Here is a 17,088-nt window from a genome sequence, read left to right as displayed (position 1 = left end):
CTGATAGTATCCAATAACTGAGGGGTTAAAGTGTATCATGTCAAATCCAAAGTGCTGGAGTACAGAGCCAAAACACTGATGTTGTGTCATTGTCTAAAAAGTGAGCAGACAACAATGGAAAACAATGTCTTAACAAACATGCAACCTTCTGTGTCCTGGTTACGGTAGATTGCAGGCGTATCCATCTCAGGGTCTGCATGACACAAAAAGGCATACACAAATATCCAGTTACTGCTCATGTACTCAAAATGATGTTATCATTAAACACTGAATGGAATTTCATGTGTGTACTGTAATGTATCGGTCCAGAATATAAACAATCCTCTTTAGGCTGGTGTGAAACAGGTCTAAATTAATATCTTGTTTTTTTGTCAATTCCTCTTACTGTGAAATTACATTGAAATTGGCTTTGTCCCAAGCTGAACTTATTGTATGGACAATGTTAATGTAACTGCAATAGAAATGCTTAAAATTAGGATATCCTAAAGCAGTTACTTTTCTAACATCTTGTTCTCAGGTTGCTGAATGGAACATTGACCGCCAGCCGAACGTGTTGGGCGTATCAGGATGATCATGACGGTCATCATGGTGGCAGAAATATAAAGTGAGACAAGACAGCATAACAAGGCATTGGTACGGGATGGATTACAGTATAGCACATATACTATATTAACTTGTGTCTCTCTGTGAGGAAGTCAGTGCAGGTTGTGGGCCAGATGGACTGTTATCATAATTTTGGGGTAGGTCTTATAATATCCACTTAACAAAACATTTTACTACAAGAGTCACCATTAATTGTTATTAATATGAATGAGTATTAAACACAAAATAGTTTACCAACAGATACATGACTATTGAGGAGAAAAAGTTTAGTTGAAAAACTAGGATTAACAGTAATTCACAACTTTCTGAAAATATGATAGAAAATAAAACAACTGTAAGGGAAGACCAGCTGAAACTAATAGTATTAAGCACATTGAATCTGTTTAATTATAATTATATTTCTATATAATCCGTTAATATGAGCTGTCCTCTCACTTGTTTCATGTGGTCAACCCAAAACCTACAGTACACACATTCTGTATTTAGGTCATGTTTAAACAACTACTTTTCCAGAACCTTCAGACCTGCAAACAAAGTGTGTCTGTAGTTGTCAATGTTATCAGGGCCAACAAAGAGCAGTTGGGACTAGGGATCAAATACTCGAGGGATGGAGGCGCGCATGAACATTATTTATATAGCAATACAATATGAAACTGGATCATGGCATGTGTTTCATTAAGGTGTTTCATTAAGAAAGGTGTGTCATTATGACAGGTGAGTGTTATCAAATCAAAAGATATTGGCAAGTATATGCTGGCTGAATTAAATTACCCATAATTTATTATTTTGAATTTACTGTCGGAGATTGGATCTTTCCGAGCAATTTTAAACGCACCATTTCTGCAGTACAATGCACAACAACAACAACAAACACAAACAACGATGTAGCTAACGTTACATAAATAATGTAGAGACTTTCTTACTTACTGGTTTACGGTGCCTCGTCAATCGAGGGATTTTTATCCAAATCAAACCCACAGAAAATCTTTGTAGTGGTTAAATTGCGAGAAATGTCAGTCAAAACAGGAAACGTGCGTTTATGAGCCGCGATGACGGTATCGAAAAGCGTGTTACGCCATCACGTTGTGACGTTCTTTACAGGTTTTGCCAGATAACTCATACCTCGGTTTTCCTTTGATGCTTGTCAAACTATTAATGAGAAGTGGCGGACTACTCGGGTAATTGGCAAATATTTGGTTATGTTACGTCTGTGTTTGTCTTTTATTTACCTTAAACGTTTAGAAAGAATGTTACTATGCAGGATCGAGGCTTTTTAGCTTGCTGTTATGTATGTTATATCTAGCTAGCTAGTAGCTAATGTAAAAAAAAAAAAAATCGAACAAGCAGCTGATCTGTAACTAGATGTACTGTTGCAAAACAACTAGCTAACTAGCTAGCTTTACTATTAACGTTGGCTAGCTACTGACAGTATTGTAATTTGTTGAAGTCTGTTTTTGTACTGTTCACAATACAGTAGTAGGCACGGATGTTGTAGTTATGGTTCCTTCATTGATATAAGAGTGTGTGTTTATGTTTCCCTGTGGATGTATGGTGGAATGTGGTTGGATGTTGTTTAAGTGTCCATATTATACTGTACAGTAAAGACAACATTGTTATTGTTGCCCCACATAAATGTATTTGTCCATTCACTTCGGGTTGCTAGATATCTACAGTGTTCCGGAGCAACACTTTGCTGTCGATTACGTCTTTTAGCCATTTCACCCTGAATCTAGTTTTCCCAGGGCTGTGTTTGAGCCTGTTTGACTCCACGAAAAAGTACACCTCCGCGGGCGACGTCTGCGATTTGACCTTGCTGGAGATCACAATGACGAAGTAGACGCTGGCCGTTTCTTTCGGGATCGGGGTGCTTGGGGTAGGGATGCTCCACTGTGCCCGGTAGTGGTAGTGCTTGTGGACTTCCAAATCCGTCTCCTGCATGAATTCTAGGCAAAAAAGCCAGCTGGGATGTACCCCCCACGTGTGTATGTACTCCTCAATTTGCCGTTTCCCCCTTTCGATTGTAAAGTCCTTGCACGTAACCCATTCGATGTTTTTAAACTCATTGTCAGGGTGGTTCGACGACTCTCTCTCGTGGGAGACTGCATTGTGCCCGTACTCCAATGTCTCCATGGCATTTTTCACTATTTCAGATGCTCTCAAGCTTAGGGTTGATGTAGGCGTCTCTTCCATTGTGCTTCTACTCGTATTAGAAAAAACGCACGTTGAAAATATTCGGAAGCCCGTTATATCAGTTGTTTTTGCGAAGGGGACAGGCGGTGTTTGTCCTCATTATTTGTTATGTAGGGGTTTCTATGGCTACCGTAGAACAGAAGGAACATCCGGGTTTTGGATTTCGGCGAACCAGTGCCCTCTACATTTGTATAGAGCAGTGGAACACTACTGTTTGTAGGCATCAGGGAATATTTCTCAATAATAATAATTAGCCTTTATATAGCACCTTTCGTACAGGGAATGCAGCTCAAATTGCTTTACATCAATACAATTCAAAGAGAAATGTAAACAAATTTGCATCAATAAAAGTCAAGGAAAATGTGAAATAAAGCAAGAGAAACACAGAAATTAATCAAAATGTAAAACTGGTGTTGATAAAAATCTGAGATTTCTATAACCCTTTGCTGAAGGCACTTAGGGCATGTAATAAGCGCAGGCTAAGGGACTTTCTTGGAAGACCTAAAAGGAGGTCATTACAGTTGTTCAATCTAGTTTTAATAAATACATGAATGAGCTTTACTGCATCTTTCTGGCTTATGAATGATCTTACTTTAGCAATATTTCTAAGGTGAAAATAGGACATTTTAGTCTTGTTCAGATGGGATTTAAAACTTAGGTCTGACTCGATGATGACAGCCAGGCTCTTTATTCCAGATTTAAACAGGGGAGTCAGCTTACCGAGTCTCATACCCATTTTCTCCCTTATGATTTTGGGGCCAACTAAGAGGATTTTCGTTTTATCCTCATTCAGTTTAAGGACATTTGCTCTCATCCAATTATTTATGGCAATCGGGCACCTAAAAGTGAGTTTAATGGGTCTATGTCATCTGTCTCTACAGAAATGCATAGATGCGTGTCACCAGTGTAGCTGTGGAAATTGACATTAGGTTCTCTGATGGCATCGCCTTATGGAATGTATAATGAAAACATATTGGAACCTGACAGCTTACTTATGCAACACCACATAGTGTGCCTGTTCCTCAGATACATGATCACCAAGACTGACAAAGAATTCGGCAGTGGCAGTGCAATTAAATGTTTTAATGTGCTTTTCACCAGGTTTGCTTGAAAATCCCATGTGTTTTATTTGCTTTTGGACAAATGGTGACTGCTCATTTAACTATGCTTTGCAAGCTGTCTCCTGACATCCATCTTTTCTTCTTTTGTTCCTGTTGTCATTCATTGAGGCAGCGTCAATCCTGAATGACCTGTGGCAACCCGTAGACCGGATTCAGGAGGCACTTTGATGATTGTGTGTCTTCCGTTCTCCAGGATGATGATGACTCGTGCCACGCTCAGCCCTGGCACGAGTGTAAGCTGCAGTGCGGCCGTACCATTTTAACTCCCTCCCCGCTGTGCCGCGTGAGCCGACGCATGTCGCGCATCCGGAGCACGCTCGACTCTGTTGCCAAAGCTGTCAGTGGCACAGACCTCCTCTCCAAGATATCCCGCCTCAAGCCCGGCGTGGAGCCCCTGACCGCGTCTCCGACCACGGCAGCTAGCGAGCGCTCCGCGCCTCCCGTAGCCATGGAGCCAACAGAGCAGGAGGACCACCCGAAGGAGCGACGGCCGGTGGATGAGGAGGAGAAAGGGAAGCAGGCTGTGGAGAAACATTTCACGGCCGCGGCCGTCGCCACCACCTCCACGGCGGTCGCCAGCTCCACAGCCAGCTCGTCCTCGGCCGTGGCCAAGCAGACGCTGCAGCGGTTCCACCCGGCGGTCCTCTCCGCCAACATGGACGAGACCCACAGCTCCCTGGCTCGGCACGTCGACGACTACTTCGGCAGCAGTCTGTCAGCCGCGGAGGACAGGGAGCCTCGGCGGCAGAATGGCAACGAGCCTGCCCTCGACCAGCGCCCCCACAGCACTAAGAGTGGGCGCCACGTCCCTGTCCGAGTACCGGTGGCAGGTGAGACCGAGGCCGTCGCGGGCCTGGCGTCCACCCAGCCGTCACCCCATCCCCCGGAGACGGCCACTCCCCCCTCAGCTACACCCGCCCCCGAGACCGCTGCCCCCACGACCTCAACGTCCCCTAAAAAGGGGGGGTTTGGGCAGTATTTGTCCGACCCCCGCCCCAACGTTCAGGCCTTCTTCGGAAGCTACATAGCGCCCTTGGTTCCCAGTAAGTTCAGGGGGGATCCCAGAAGTGTCACTGCTGGGGAGAAAGCAAAGGTCGTGGCGAAGGCTGGAGAGAAGACTGTGGCGGAGACGGAGGAGGAGAAGAGAGGCGCGGAGGAGAAGAGAGTCGCGGACGAGAGGGCTAAGAAATTCCTGCTGAGCCAGAGAGAAAAGGTATGTAAGGACGAGTGGAAAGTGCTTCTCTAATGTGTTGCGGCCACATCAGCTAGCACAGCTCGTACACGGAAACATGCCATCGGGTCTGAAGGTCTCCTCAGTTAACTGTGCTGTCAAATTGAAGATAATTTAAAGTGAAATAAAACTAAAACGTCAGTTTGTCAGTTTCAAATCACAGTTTCAGCTACCTGAGGCATTGGCTTTGCATTTAAATTTAGAGAAAATACACAAATAATGACACGTCTAAAACTTTGGTCTTCTTGGATTTACTTCAAGGGGATTGTGGTCCTGTAGCCTCTCACCGTGAAGAGTTGTGCGGGCATCTTGAAACATCTAAATTGACAGAAGTAAAGTGAAAGGTGTCCTGCACCCCTCTCCATCGTAGATCACAGCGCGGGTCGGTGTGGACAACCAAACTAGAGCCCTGGTCCAGGGTCTGCAGAAGGCCACGGACGTGAAGCTCTACACCTGTCGCGTGGAGGAGCTCAACCTGCACCTGCTGGAGTTCCCGGAGACACGTGGCGTGGCCGTCAAGGTGGGGACTGACTGTTAAATATGTCGTGGATGGGAGGGTCTTCGGGGAGTGTTCTGAGGCTGACCTGTACTCCTTCCAGGAGAGGGTGATTCCGTGCCTTCTGCGCCTGAGGCAGGCCAGGGACCCCGGGCTCCAAGCTGCCGTCCGGGAGGCCCTGGCCCTGCTGGGGTACACCGACCCGGTGAAGGGCAGAGGAATACGTGTTCTCGCCATCGACGGAGGAGGGACCCGGGGACTTGTGGCGCTGCAGACCCTACAGAAACTACAGACGCTGACGGGCAAGCCCATCTACCAGCTGTTTGACTACATCTGTGGGGTCAGCACGGGTATGTGGCGTGACCGCGCGTCCTGTGTCCCACACAACTAGACATTGGTCATGTATCTCTTTGTGCCTTTGAGTGGCATCACACGCTCTGTGATCTTAGAACACAAGGTTCTGTTTTTAACACGCTGGTGTGCTGATGCGGTTCCCTCCCCTGCTCTCTCAGGTGCCATCCTGGCTTTTATGTTGGGCGTGTTCCACATTCCTCTGGACGAGTGTGAGGAACTCTACAGGAAGTTGGGTTCTGACGTGTTCACGCAGAATGTCATCGTGGGAACCGTCAAGATGGGCTGGAGCCACGCCTTCTACGACAGTCAGATCTGGGAGAACATACTCAAGTCAGTACCGCAGCCCGAATCACATGTGAAGGGATTACAAGTAGGGTTACATCTTCCTTTTAATCCATAGAAGAATGGTATGTGCTGCGTGCACACACTGGTACATTGAAGTCGCACCGCAATGTATTTTTAAGACACATTAACTAACATTTAGAGAAAGACACACGTAGCATAAATATATATTATTTTAAAATCATATTGCCTACTTAAAACATTTAAAACGAGTGTTTTCTTTGCTCTGGTGAATAAATCTGTGAGGCGAGCCGAGTCACGGGTGTGTGAGGCAGGATGGTATGCACCCAGCACTATTCAACGACATTGACATCCACTGTAGCGCAGCCTACGGTTAGTTTGAGGTTTCCTTCAGCAACCTGGGATTTCTGACAGCAGTTTAACCTCCCTCTGTGTCCATCTTGGAGACAGTCTGCATATTCTCTCATTATTAAAGTCTGCATAGAAATAATCTTTACAATGGAATTCTATTTGGCTAATAGATTAATGCATTTGCTAGTTGATAATGAAGTTGAGAGTGAAAAGACAGCGTGCCAAATTATAAATGTTACCCAGCATGCAGATCTCTTTCTCTTTCTACAGTCATTGTTCTTATGTAATAGATGTATAGTCTCACTAGCCCATACTGGATGTTCTCAACCTGAAGGACATAGACTGTGGTGAATAGAGACCAGGGAATACACCTCCTGTCTTGTCCTCACTGCTCTCAGGGTTCATACAGTGACACATGGACTTTCAACATTGTGATGTCATCGTCGATCGGCTGTCTAACGCAGTTGACCGGCGCGTATGCCGTCCTAAAGTCCAGCCCTGTGTTATGCTGCATTTCGTTTTCCGTCATGGCGATTTGTTGAATAACGTGCTGATATCTACGATTCTCATCAGGGAGAGAATGGGAGAAGGTCTCATGGTTGAAACCGCCCGGGATCCAAAATGCCCAAAGGTGAGATTGTAAGAGTTGTATACAATATTAAGAAACACGTACAAGCATAAACAATCTCGGGTCCGTTCATGCCTTATTTTCTCCCGTTTCCCTGTTGTGCCTGTGTTTGTCCTGCAGGTGTCAGCAGTGAGCACCATAGTGAACAGGGGCCTGCCTCTGAAGGCCTATGTGTTCAGGAACTACAGCATGCTGCCCGGGGTCAGATCCCACTACTTGGGAGACTGTAAACACAAGATGTGGCAAGCTATCAGAGCTTCGTCCGCCGCCCCAGGGTACTTCCAGGAGTATACCCTGGGGAAAGACCTGCACCAGGTACCCCAACCAACCTGTCTCTGTCTGTAGAATGTACTGTTTTTGGCTATAGATGTCGGTCTCTGTCCAGAGAGGATATACTGCTTCTGGTGTCTGTCTCTCTCTCTCTCTCTCTCTCAACTTTACTCTCCTATCTTGTCTGCCTAAAGCCAGAGAGAATACATCCTTTCCAGACATAGACAGACCTTCGTCTCTCTTATCCATCTCGCTGTGTGTTTATTATTACTGTCTGATTCGTTTACCTCCAGCCTCTTATAAACCAGTCCCCTTTCAATGCACATCCTGATGGTCCTTGGCACGGCTAGTAGCCATTAGCTGTGGGTCCATTCGAGTGTGGAGGTCAAGAACGAGACCATTCTGAGCAACCATGGCTCCCTATTTTCTCTCTGAGATCACTCACACACTCACACTCACACACACACACACACACACACACATCAAAGTCTTAAGCTCTTTGTGACAGAGTGTCTGTCTGTGTTGCTGGGAGGTACTGGGAGGAGTCACTAGGTGTAATGATAGAGAATATTCTTAATCTTAAGGCATTACGCAGTATTACACCAACCTCAGGATTTACCTCAGCTCATGCTCTGGGCTTGGTTTCAGTTTGTCTGAGACTGACGGAAAATCAGCTCTCGTTCATATTCCTAGAATATTCACTGGTTGCCATGGATTTCTGTTCCTACACAGTCATGGGTGTTTGGGCCTGTCAGTACTTTCATCCATCCCTCGGTTCCTTCATCCGTCCCCAGGGTTTGATAGAAGACACACTAGCTGCCTATCTGGCCCACAGTCCCTTTGATCAATCATTCACAATGGAGCACAGCCCCCCCCCCCCCCCCCCCCACACACACACACATACACACACGGTGGAGGACTGAATCAGTGTGTAGTTTCTGTGTGATGTGGTGACGTGCTTCATGCTCTCTGCCCTTCATAACAGACCGAGGGAAAGTGATGACTCGAAATTAACAATCTGCTCCAGTCAAATGTAGTTGAATACGGTCAGGGTCAGCTCCTGGCTTGCCTGTTGGGAGTGCTGTGTCCCTTTGTAAACTGTCCACATGGATGTATTCAGTGCCAGCAACCATTTGAATCAGTTATTTGTCATGAGCTGTTGTCTTGGATTACCGTTTTTGACCACAATTAAACGTGTGTCATCATTTTCCCAAGTTTAAGGGCTCGGTTCTAGCTCTTATATTGGGCACATTGCCTTGTAGGCTATGAGCAAGTTACTTCAGAGCTGCTGCTCATTTTGAACGCATGGACGTGCATATGGAGAGGTGACTGCCAAGTCTTGCAAACCAAGGTTTACTCTATCTGTACTAAAGAATCATTATTCCTTCCAAAATTGTCCTAAATCTTCTCTATAAATAACAAATGTTTTCAATACATTCACTTTTCATTGGTGAGCAATGTTTTGTAAAGTCAAAACGCTCTAAAACCACGGGTTCTAATCAGCATTTGCGAGGGAAATCTGAGGGAGGAGTATTCTCGGTGCTTCTCTACATTCCCCTTGGAGCTGTATAATGTTCTGTTTGCAGTTTGACCCCGTACACATTCCCAAGACTTTGCTCTCACCTTAACTCCACACCACAGGTTGCATTTGTCAGTGGGATTCGGACAAACCGATAAATATAGACTCCATCTGAAGTAAACTTGTCCTTGTTCTCCGTTCTGTTCGAATGACATGCAGCAAGAGAAGCACACTCAGCTTAAAGATTTCTTCCTGATTCAGACTGTGAAATGGGCCAAAGTGGTATCTCAGACCTTCCCCTCGCCCATGCAACCTTGCTTGGAGTGCCCTCCAGTTTCACATGTTGCTGACAGGACTGAGGGTGACTTCCAGAGAGGTCAAGGGGATCAACAAAGCAAGTTACTTTGGAAACCCTGTTTACTTGAATGTCGAAATGAATGCTCCACTTTTAAATAAGAACGAATCAAATCTCGCCTATAAAATTACAATTCAATGTAAGACGCAGGACTCAAAATCGGACAAAAACCAATGCACATGTCATAAAATTACTGCAGGCTTGCCTCTTCGTTCAAAATCCCAATATCTCTGTTCATGTCGGGGTAGAACGTTCTGCATCATTCAATATACCGGAGGGTCTAATTCGCCTCTGTGTGTCCTGTACAAAGGGACCGGGGGGATTTGGGGAACCACCCAAGGCTCTGGGCTTGTGCGGGACTGTGATTGGAACCCTGTTATTCATTGATATTGGAAGGTCGACCCTCATTTGGGTTGGCTGACTTTTGAGGTCAGAGTTTAGGGAATCAAACCAGCTGGCGTAATAACATAAGGTGGCACGGAGTCCCCCTGGCTCGACTAGCCTTCTGAGCCCCCGTGAAAATCAGACCCACAACCCTGATTTACTGGTCCCCAATAGGAATTGAACCCATAAATCGTGGCGTGCCTCTCGAGCATTGAACCCACACAACACCTTACTGACTGAGCCACACAGGACGTCCATGATGACCCGGGTAGGCGGAGTTACCTGCACAGGCTTGGCTGGTGTCGAATCATGAGGCCTGAGGCGGAGTGGCGCGCCACATTAAGGTCCTGTGAAATCTGTGGTTAGTCACGATGACACCCAGCTAAATTACCAGTTTGCCTTGTCGGTAAGTGGGTCACAAAATGCCAGGGGAACCAAGTTAATCTGCTGATTACAATTAGCTCTTAATATGTTTGCTATCTACTGTTGATAAATTTGCCATTCTAAATTGGATATCCAAACTGGGAAACGTTCGTGTCTGCCCGCTTTTGAAGCATTTTTTAGAAAAGGCAGTCCTACACATATGCCATAGCAACGTCAACTGGTTGTTTGTTTTTTGTGTAGCTGAAGTGTTAAAAATAGTCTTTATCCAGAAAGCTGTTTTAGCTCTGACACCCACAGAGTGGAAGTGACCTTTGGCCGACAGTTGGCAGGGGTCAGCCTTATTGTGCGCCACAGTTCACTATGACAGCATCATTGTTTTAGCGGTCTTATCCCATCCAAAACATGTCTGGGCAAGAAAATACTTTTGTCAGGGTGCCTCCCAAATGACGCCCCATTACCTATCAAAGTCCACCCTATCTGTCACACTACTAAGAGGGAGAGTGCCCTTTGAGAGAGTAGCTAAGAGGGAGAGGGCCCTTTGAGAGAGTAGCTAAGAGGGAGAGGGAGTAAATAACACAAAGCCTAAGCATGACTGTGCCAAGGCAAGGTCAGTCCACTGGTTGCCAGTGCCTGGATCAGCTACAGCAGCATGCCAAAGACACTTGATAGAGGGTGTGTGTCCGTGTGTGTGAGACAGAGAAGTGGGAAAGAGCAGAAGAGGGAGTGCGAACCCCTTACTTTAGCCACTGTCTGGCTAACCTTCTTTGACCTGCTGCAGCTGGCATTCCCGGCTGCTTATGGAAATGGGATGTGAATAATTTATCTACTTCTGCTCAATGAAAACCCTCTGTGTTCTGTAAAGAGCCCACTCCTCTGGGATGGGGCATCTGAGCTTTTCCTGACCTGTGTGGGTAATGCTGGTTAGTTTCCCCTGACCTGTGTGGGTAATGCTGGTTAGTTTCCCCTGACCTGTGTGGGTAATGCTGGTTAGTTTCCCCTGACCTGTGTGGGTAATGCTGGTTAGTTTCCCCTGACCTGTGTGGGTAATGCTGGTTAGTTATCCCTGACCTGTGTGGGTAATGCTGGTTAGTTATCCCTGACCTGTGTGGGTAATGCTGGTTAGTTATCCCTGACCTGTGTGGGTAATGCTGGTTAGTTATCCCTGACCTGTGTGGGTAATGCTGGTTAGTTATCATTGGTTTCCATTTGTTTGTTCGACCTCAAAGACATTTGCAGCCTATAAGTGATTGTCATTCTACACCAGATCTCCTTGCACAGCCAAGCAGTGCGCTCCAGGCCACTGGTAAAGTCTATCTCATCTCTGTGATTTCTAAGGCTTATTTTCCCCACTTCTCAGCAGCCCGGGGGTTTGGGTCTGGGTTGGAGGGGCTTGGTGAGCCCCAGGCCAGGCATCTTAAACAGGCATGGTGTAGGTAGAGGAGCATCAGCCGCTGTGGCCTTTCATTATACACCTTGACCTCCGAGGACCCTTGAAACGAGCTACTGGAGGAGGACTAACAAGGAGAGGGGCAGAGGAGGACACGTACAGACGCACCGTACCCCCCCTTCCAGGGCACCCCCAGCTCTGAGACCCCAGGCCCACCATCTCTGCCCTAATGAACCCTTCCCAAGGGAGCTGGACCCCAGCCGAGGGCTGTTCCCAATCAGGCTGTACAACCACCAGGTCCTTCATCACCCCCCTCCCCCCTCTCTCTTCTGTTCTCCCCCGTCTCGCTCCCTCCGTTGTTGTGTTATCCCCCGAGTATTGGCACTCTCTGGGTTACACCTGGGGTAATTACACTCTCTGGGTTACACCTGGGGTAATTACACTCTCTGGGTTACACCTGGGGTAATTACACTCTCTGGCTAACTCCTGGGGTAAATATACTCTCTGGCTAACTCCTGGGGTAATTACACTCTCTGGCTAACTCCTGGGGTAATTACACTCTCTGGGTTACACCTGGGGTAATTACACTCTCTGGCAAACTCCTTGGGTAAATATACTATCTGGGTTACTCCTGGAGTAATTGCACACTCTGGGTTACTCCTAGGGTAATCTACCCTCTTCAACGCTGCTGTGAAAACTGTTATTCTGGTTATGCCGCACCTTGAATGCAGCTTGATGCTCGGCCGCCTCTATATCTGCCCCATCTTCTACTGTTTGATGGTTTGTGACAGTGACAAAGACACGAATACGCTTTGGGGAAATGTTATTCATTACTTGACAGTAATATGCACACAAGAGGGGCACATGGCATGTTATCAGGTTGTGGCTTTGATGAAATGACTGTACGCCTCCTTCTAAAACCTCCACTGTGTTTTCAAACGTTTTTTCTGGTCCCTGCAGGATGGGGGGCTCCTCATCAACAACCCCACGGCGTTGGCCATCCACGAGTGTAAGCTGCTCTGGCCCAACAGCCCACTGCAGTGTGTGGTCTCCCTGGGAACGGGTCGCTACGAGACGGCCGGGAAGAACAGCACCACCTACACCAGCCTCAAAGCCAAGATCACCAACGTCATCAGCAGTGCCACCGATACCGAAGGTGTGGTTGTCTGTCGTTGTGTGTTTCTCGTGTGTGTAGCCCGTGGGCAAATCTGGCTACCGAGGACTTTTGGGGTTAAGGTTGAGATGAGGGTTTTTGGGGTTATGCAGGAAAAGTTTTTCCCCCGAAATGTCCTCCCAAGTGTAGTGCGTGCGCGTGTGTGTGTGTGTGTGTCAGCACATCTGTCCTTTGACTGCGATTAAACCACATGAGAGGTTATTTATAACTGTGAGACTGAAGGTCATCAGTCACTCAGTCACACACATTTGCTCACAGCAGGTATTCTGTTCTAAAAGGCCGGATGTCAATAGTTTTCCGTAAATCTGTTTATTCGCAGCACGTGGTCCCTGTTAAGGGGTTGGTTGGAAGTAAACGGCTTAATGCCGTACTTCAGTCAATCTCCTTCAGTTATTTCCTTGTGACTTCGCTCCCGGCACCACAGGCCTTTCCTTCCTTTCATTCCTACATGTAATCTCTGAGGGATGTTAAGTCGATGTGTGAGTTGGTGATTCTCGTACGGGATGTCTCTAGTATCCGTCAGAGGTCAGCTTCACATTCCTTTCCCCGTCCTGTTACGCTGTCAGGACAGTTGTGTTAAATAAACCACAACCTCTGTTCTCAGACTCTTTTCATCAGACTAATGAACTAATTAGCAAGGAGTCTGCATTACTTCGCGTCTACATTTTAAATGAATTTGATTTAAAAAGGCGTCACTCTTAGAACAGATGTGTTACAAACACACTGTTTTTTCTTCTTTTTTTTAACGCGTACTTGATCAACTGATGACCTTTGACCTAACACCCTGACCCTCACACCCTCTCTCCCCACCAGAGGTCCACACCATGCTGGACGCCCTCTTGCCGCCCAACACCTACTTCCGCTTCAACCCCTACATGAGTGAGGACATCCCATTGGACGAGAGCCGGCCGGAGCGTCTGACCTTCCTGAAGGAAGAAGGAACTCGTTACCTGGAGAGGAACGAGGCCAAGCTGAGGAAGGCGGCATCTGTGCTGGCTCTGGAGAAGAGCGCCATCCAGAGGCTGGCTGAATGGGCCACGCTGAAAGCAGACATGTACGAAGGCCTGCCGTTCATCTCCAAACTGTAGGACACATGGGAAGCAAGACAACATGGCACCCTTTTTCCTATATAGTGACCCATGTGGTACTAGGTCCTGTTTGGGTCGGGATCACAGAGTGTACCCCAGAAGTTCCCCCGAAATCCTGGATGAGGCAACGCCCCCATCTTGGAGTCTATTCCGATTCTTGTGGAAACGAGTGAAGTTGGTGTTCCCATGCCCTCCAACCGCGCCTTCACTCCCTGACAGAGAGTATTCATGGCTGTATACATTTCAGGCTGAAATTTCCCACAATCCACCAGGTTTTCTCTTGAATGATATTAGTCATGGCATTAACTGAGCAAAGTGAGGGGAACTCTTGGTCTCATTTGTTGAATCATAACTATCCAGTAGAGTGCCACTTTCCACAAAGCCGGTCCAAATTAGCCGGACTTCATTGAGTAGCCACATGCAGAGTCTGAGAGACGCTAATGTAGAATGATGATTAACTATGTATTTCTGACGTGTGAAAGAGCCGGCCATTTAGCTCCAGACCTGAGACACCTGGCAACTGTTGGAAGTTCAAAAGCAAGTTACAGATGGCAGCTGCTGAGATGAGATTTATATATATGACTATCTGCTTGATGCAGATTTTATTATATGTCTGAGATCCCTTGGATCTTCTTTTGCTTTAGCAAAATGGTGTTGCCTTTGACTTGTGAGTAGGGTTGGAAAATTCCTGGAACTTTCAAACAGTTATCTGGGTTTTCAGGAATCCTGTTTGTGTGATAGAAGTGATATGGGGTAAGCCGTATGGTTTTCTCCTAAATGGATTTGGAAGGTAGCACTGAAGAAATCAACCATTCGACGGGTCCTAAATCAAAAGGGACTATGTAATATGCACTTTAGGCTGAGTTTGCACAGGCAGACCAGTTCAGATCTTTTTGCCACCAATTGGTCCTTGGACTGAAAATATCAGATATTATATCAATGATTAAGTCACTCTGGGAATGAGCATCTGCTAAATAGCACATTTATATATTTAGTGTTTGATTTGAGAGTGCAGAGGTTTAGGGAATGTCCTGCTACTGACTAAACTGACTCCAATTTCTGATATTCAGGGTCAGTGTAGGTGACTGATTCCATTATAATTTCTGTAAAAAGTTTGCTAGCATGTCTGTTCTTATTACTGTACATGTCTTTCCTGTGTTCGGTAACTTGATTGCGTCACACTTGAAGCAGGCGTGCACATTAAAGTCTGCATAGTAGGGGAGTTGGCATTAAATACAAATCATATATTGCTGGTGATGTAAAGGAGAGCAAGTGAAAGATACATTTAGTCTTTAGGTGTGTCTATTTTATGTGCATGGAGTTGAAAGACCTACAGTGCTGTTCATACGTATTTGAACAGTAGCACTCGGTTGTTTGGATTTGAAATGAGAAAATGACTAAGGGGTTAAAGTGCAGTCGGTCAGCTTTATTTACCTCTGAATCGTGAAGATAACTGTTCATACTTTTTTTTAGAGGACTAAATGTAATATGCAGTCGAATCTCCTTGTCTTTGTTTCGTTTCAAATCCAATGTGCTGGGTTGCAACGCCAAAACAACAAAATGGTGTTACTGTCCAAATAATTTTGGGCTGCACCGTGACCTTCACCTACTGGATAGACACCAGAACCTAGATAAATCTTGACTGTCATTTCCAGCCTATGGGAAACATTCTCTGGCTAATTAATTGTTGACTGTTTGTTGATCATCATGATGTTCTATAATAAAGGGACTGTTCACTAAAACAGAACATCCTAATTGCCTTCGTCCTCATATAGTAGCTTGATCACTGTTAATTAACTATTTAAAATACTTGACACAGCCTTATGGATGTTTTCCTGGACACATTAAGACTTTGATGTAAAGCCATGTTTAATAAACATTTCCCATCAAACATTTATTTAAAATAAACTGGTCTTTAAACTCACATTGTTGCCTTGTTTTGTATCAGATTGTCTATTGGTTGTGTTACAGTAGGCAGAGGTGGTTCCAACATGATCTGATCTGCCATGATGGGTGGATTGTAGCTGCAGTCATTCTTTCACCTTAAATCACCTCTGGTCTCTCCTTGTCTCCCTCCTCTCTCTCTCTTACGAACAGCAACAGCTCTTTAAATAGAGGTCTCACGGAAGAATGCAGCGCGCTCTGTGATCAATTTATTTTTCCAATTGCGGTATTGATTTGTTTTCGCGTTGTTATTCATCCCTACTGAGAGGCCCGTCGTGCTGTGTGTGTGTATGATCCTAAAAAACCCACGTGTGTGTGTGTGTGTGTGTGTGTGAGAGAGAGAGAAACAAAGGGACCTTGAAAGCAGCAATGACTGAACAGGCAGGACCAGATAGACACTGTCATGTGCATTGTAATCCACCTAACCAGTAACATTTCCTGCTGCGTTACCATTTTCCTGCCTTCGCCAACAAATTAGGATAAAACCGGTGAGCCGAATGGCATCAGTACACTCGTTCCTGGGGCAAACAACCAGGTCTGGACCCATTACACTAAGGCCTTATTGGCCTGTAGAAAGTCTTGAATGTGTGGAGTGATGGAAACCTGTAAACCCAAGGAGCTTTCCGATTCTCCACTTGCTAACCTTGTTTTTTGGGGGTGGACCTGTGTTTTCTTTTGGGGAAGCTTTATGGTTCTCCCCTCCTGTTTTTTGGGGGGACCTGTGTAAAAGTTAAAGTTTTAAGGATAACTGTGGTTTATGAGGGCGAAATGTAACCAATGATTCTGTATCCGGACGATATATCGCCACACCACTGGTGTCCTAATGTGATTGTCAGGCGTGAGAAACTGTGCGCGCTTGTGCGTGTGTGCTTTGCGTGCGTCCGCAGCATGCCAGTCACACTGCTTGGATGAGATGAATTGTCTCATTAATGTTGTTCCCTAGCAACCGTGCCTCTCGAAACATCGTGCCACTGGTAATGTACGCGTCCTCACGGCTGATCAATTGTCCTGATCAGAACGGCACGGGTTACGCTCGGTGTTGTTGATGGGATTCTGTTTGGATGAATGTATCTTGAATCTGGCACATGGTACCTTGCGTGACTAGTTGACTGGGAGTGAAACTATATTTGGATTCAAATTGTCATCAATGTCAATCTAATTGGCTGTCTATTTGAAATCAATTGTCATCCTCTTTTCAGGGCAGTATTGGCGGGATGTCGCAAAGCATTTCTGTCAGTTTTTCTCTGTCGTGTGCAGGGTTTTTTTTGGAGGGTGGGGGTTGACTTTAAATTGACCTATAGCCCAA

General features: G+C 46.0%; 1 protein-coding gene across 6 annotated transcripts; it reads left to right on the top strand.

The window, feature by feature from the left end:
- Window positions 1-1,688: 1,688 nt before the first annotated feature.
- Window positions 1,689-15,762, top strand: pnpla8 (patatin-like phospholipase domain containing 8). Of its 6 annotated transcripts, none has more exons than XM_020056247.2 (10): window positions 1,694-1,781; window positions 2,346-2,476; window positions 4,027-5,127; window positions 5,516-5,665; window positions 5,745-5,991; window positions 6,154-6,325; window positions 7,223-7,280; window positions 7,398-7,592; window positions 12,537-12,732; window positions 13,564-15,762. In XM_020056247.2, exons 3-10 carry the CDS (start codon window positions 4,210-4,212, stop codon window positions 13,836-13,838), a joined length of 2,211 nt encoding a protein of 736 aa, XP_019911806.2. In that variant the 5' UTR covers window positions 1,694-1,781; window positions 2,346-2,476; window positions 4,027-4,209; the 3' UTR covers window positions 13,839-15,762. The 6 variants fall into 6 exon arrangements, with proteins under 6 accessions (XP_010893435.2, XP_010893434.2, XP_019911806.2 ...); XM_020056248.2 differs by having other exon boundaries at window positions 1,696-1,781; window positions 2,337-2,476; window positions 4,108-5,127; XM_020056246.2 differs by having other exon boundaries at window positions 1,696-1,781; window positions 2,337-2,476.
- Window positions 15,763-17,088: the final 1,326 nt, after the last annotated feature.

Source organism: Esox lucius, chromosome 18 (genome assembly GCF_011004845.1).
Source record: "Esox lucius isolate fEsoLuc1 chromosome 18, fEsoLuc1.pri, whole genome shotgun sequence".
In the NCBI taxonomy this organism is placed as follows: domain Eukaryota; kingdom Metazoa; phylum Chordata; class Actinopteri; order Esociformes; family Esocidae; genus Esox; species Esox lucius.
Note: the sequence above shows the minus strand (reverse complement) of the source record. Positions and strands in the feature narration are given on the sequence as shown.

Coding starts and splice junctions, on each gene's coding strand:
- pnpla8 (XM_010895133.4), top strand. CDS start 4,210: ATGTCGCGCATCCGGAGCACGCTCGACTCTGTTGCCAAAGCTGTCAGT. Junction 5,666..5,744: donor CACGTGGCGTGGCCGTCAAG/GTGGGGACTGAC, acceptor TACTCCTTCCAG/GAGAGGGTGATTCCGTGCCT. Junction 5,992..6,153: donor CATCTGTGGGGTCAGCACGG/GTATGTGGCGTG, acceptor CTGCTCTCTCAG/GTGCCATCCTGGCTTTTATG.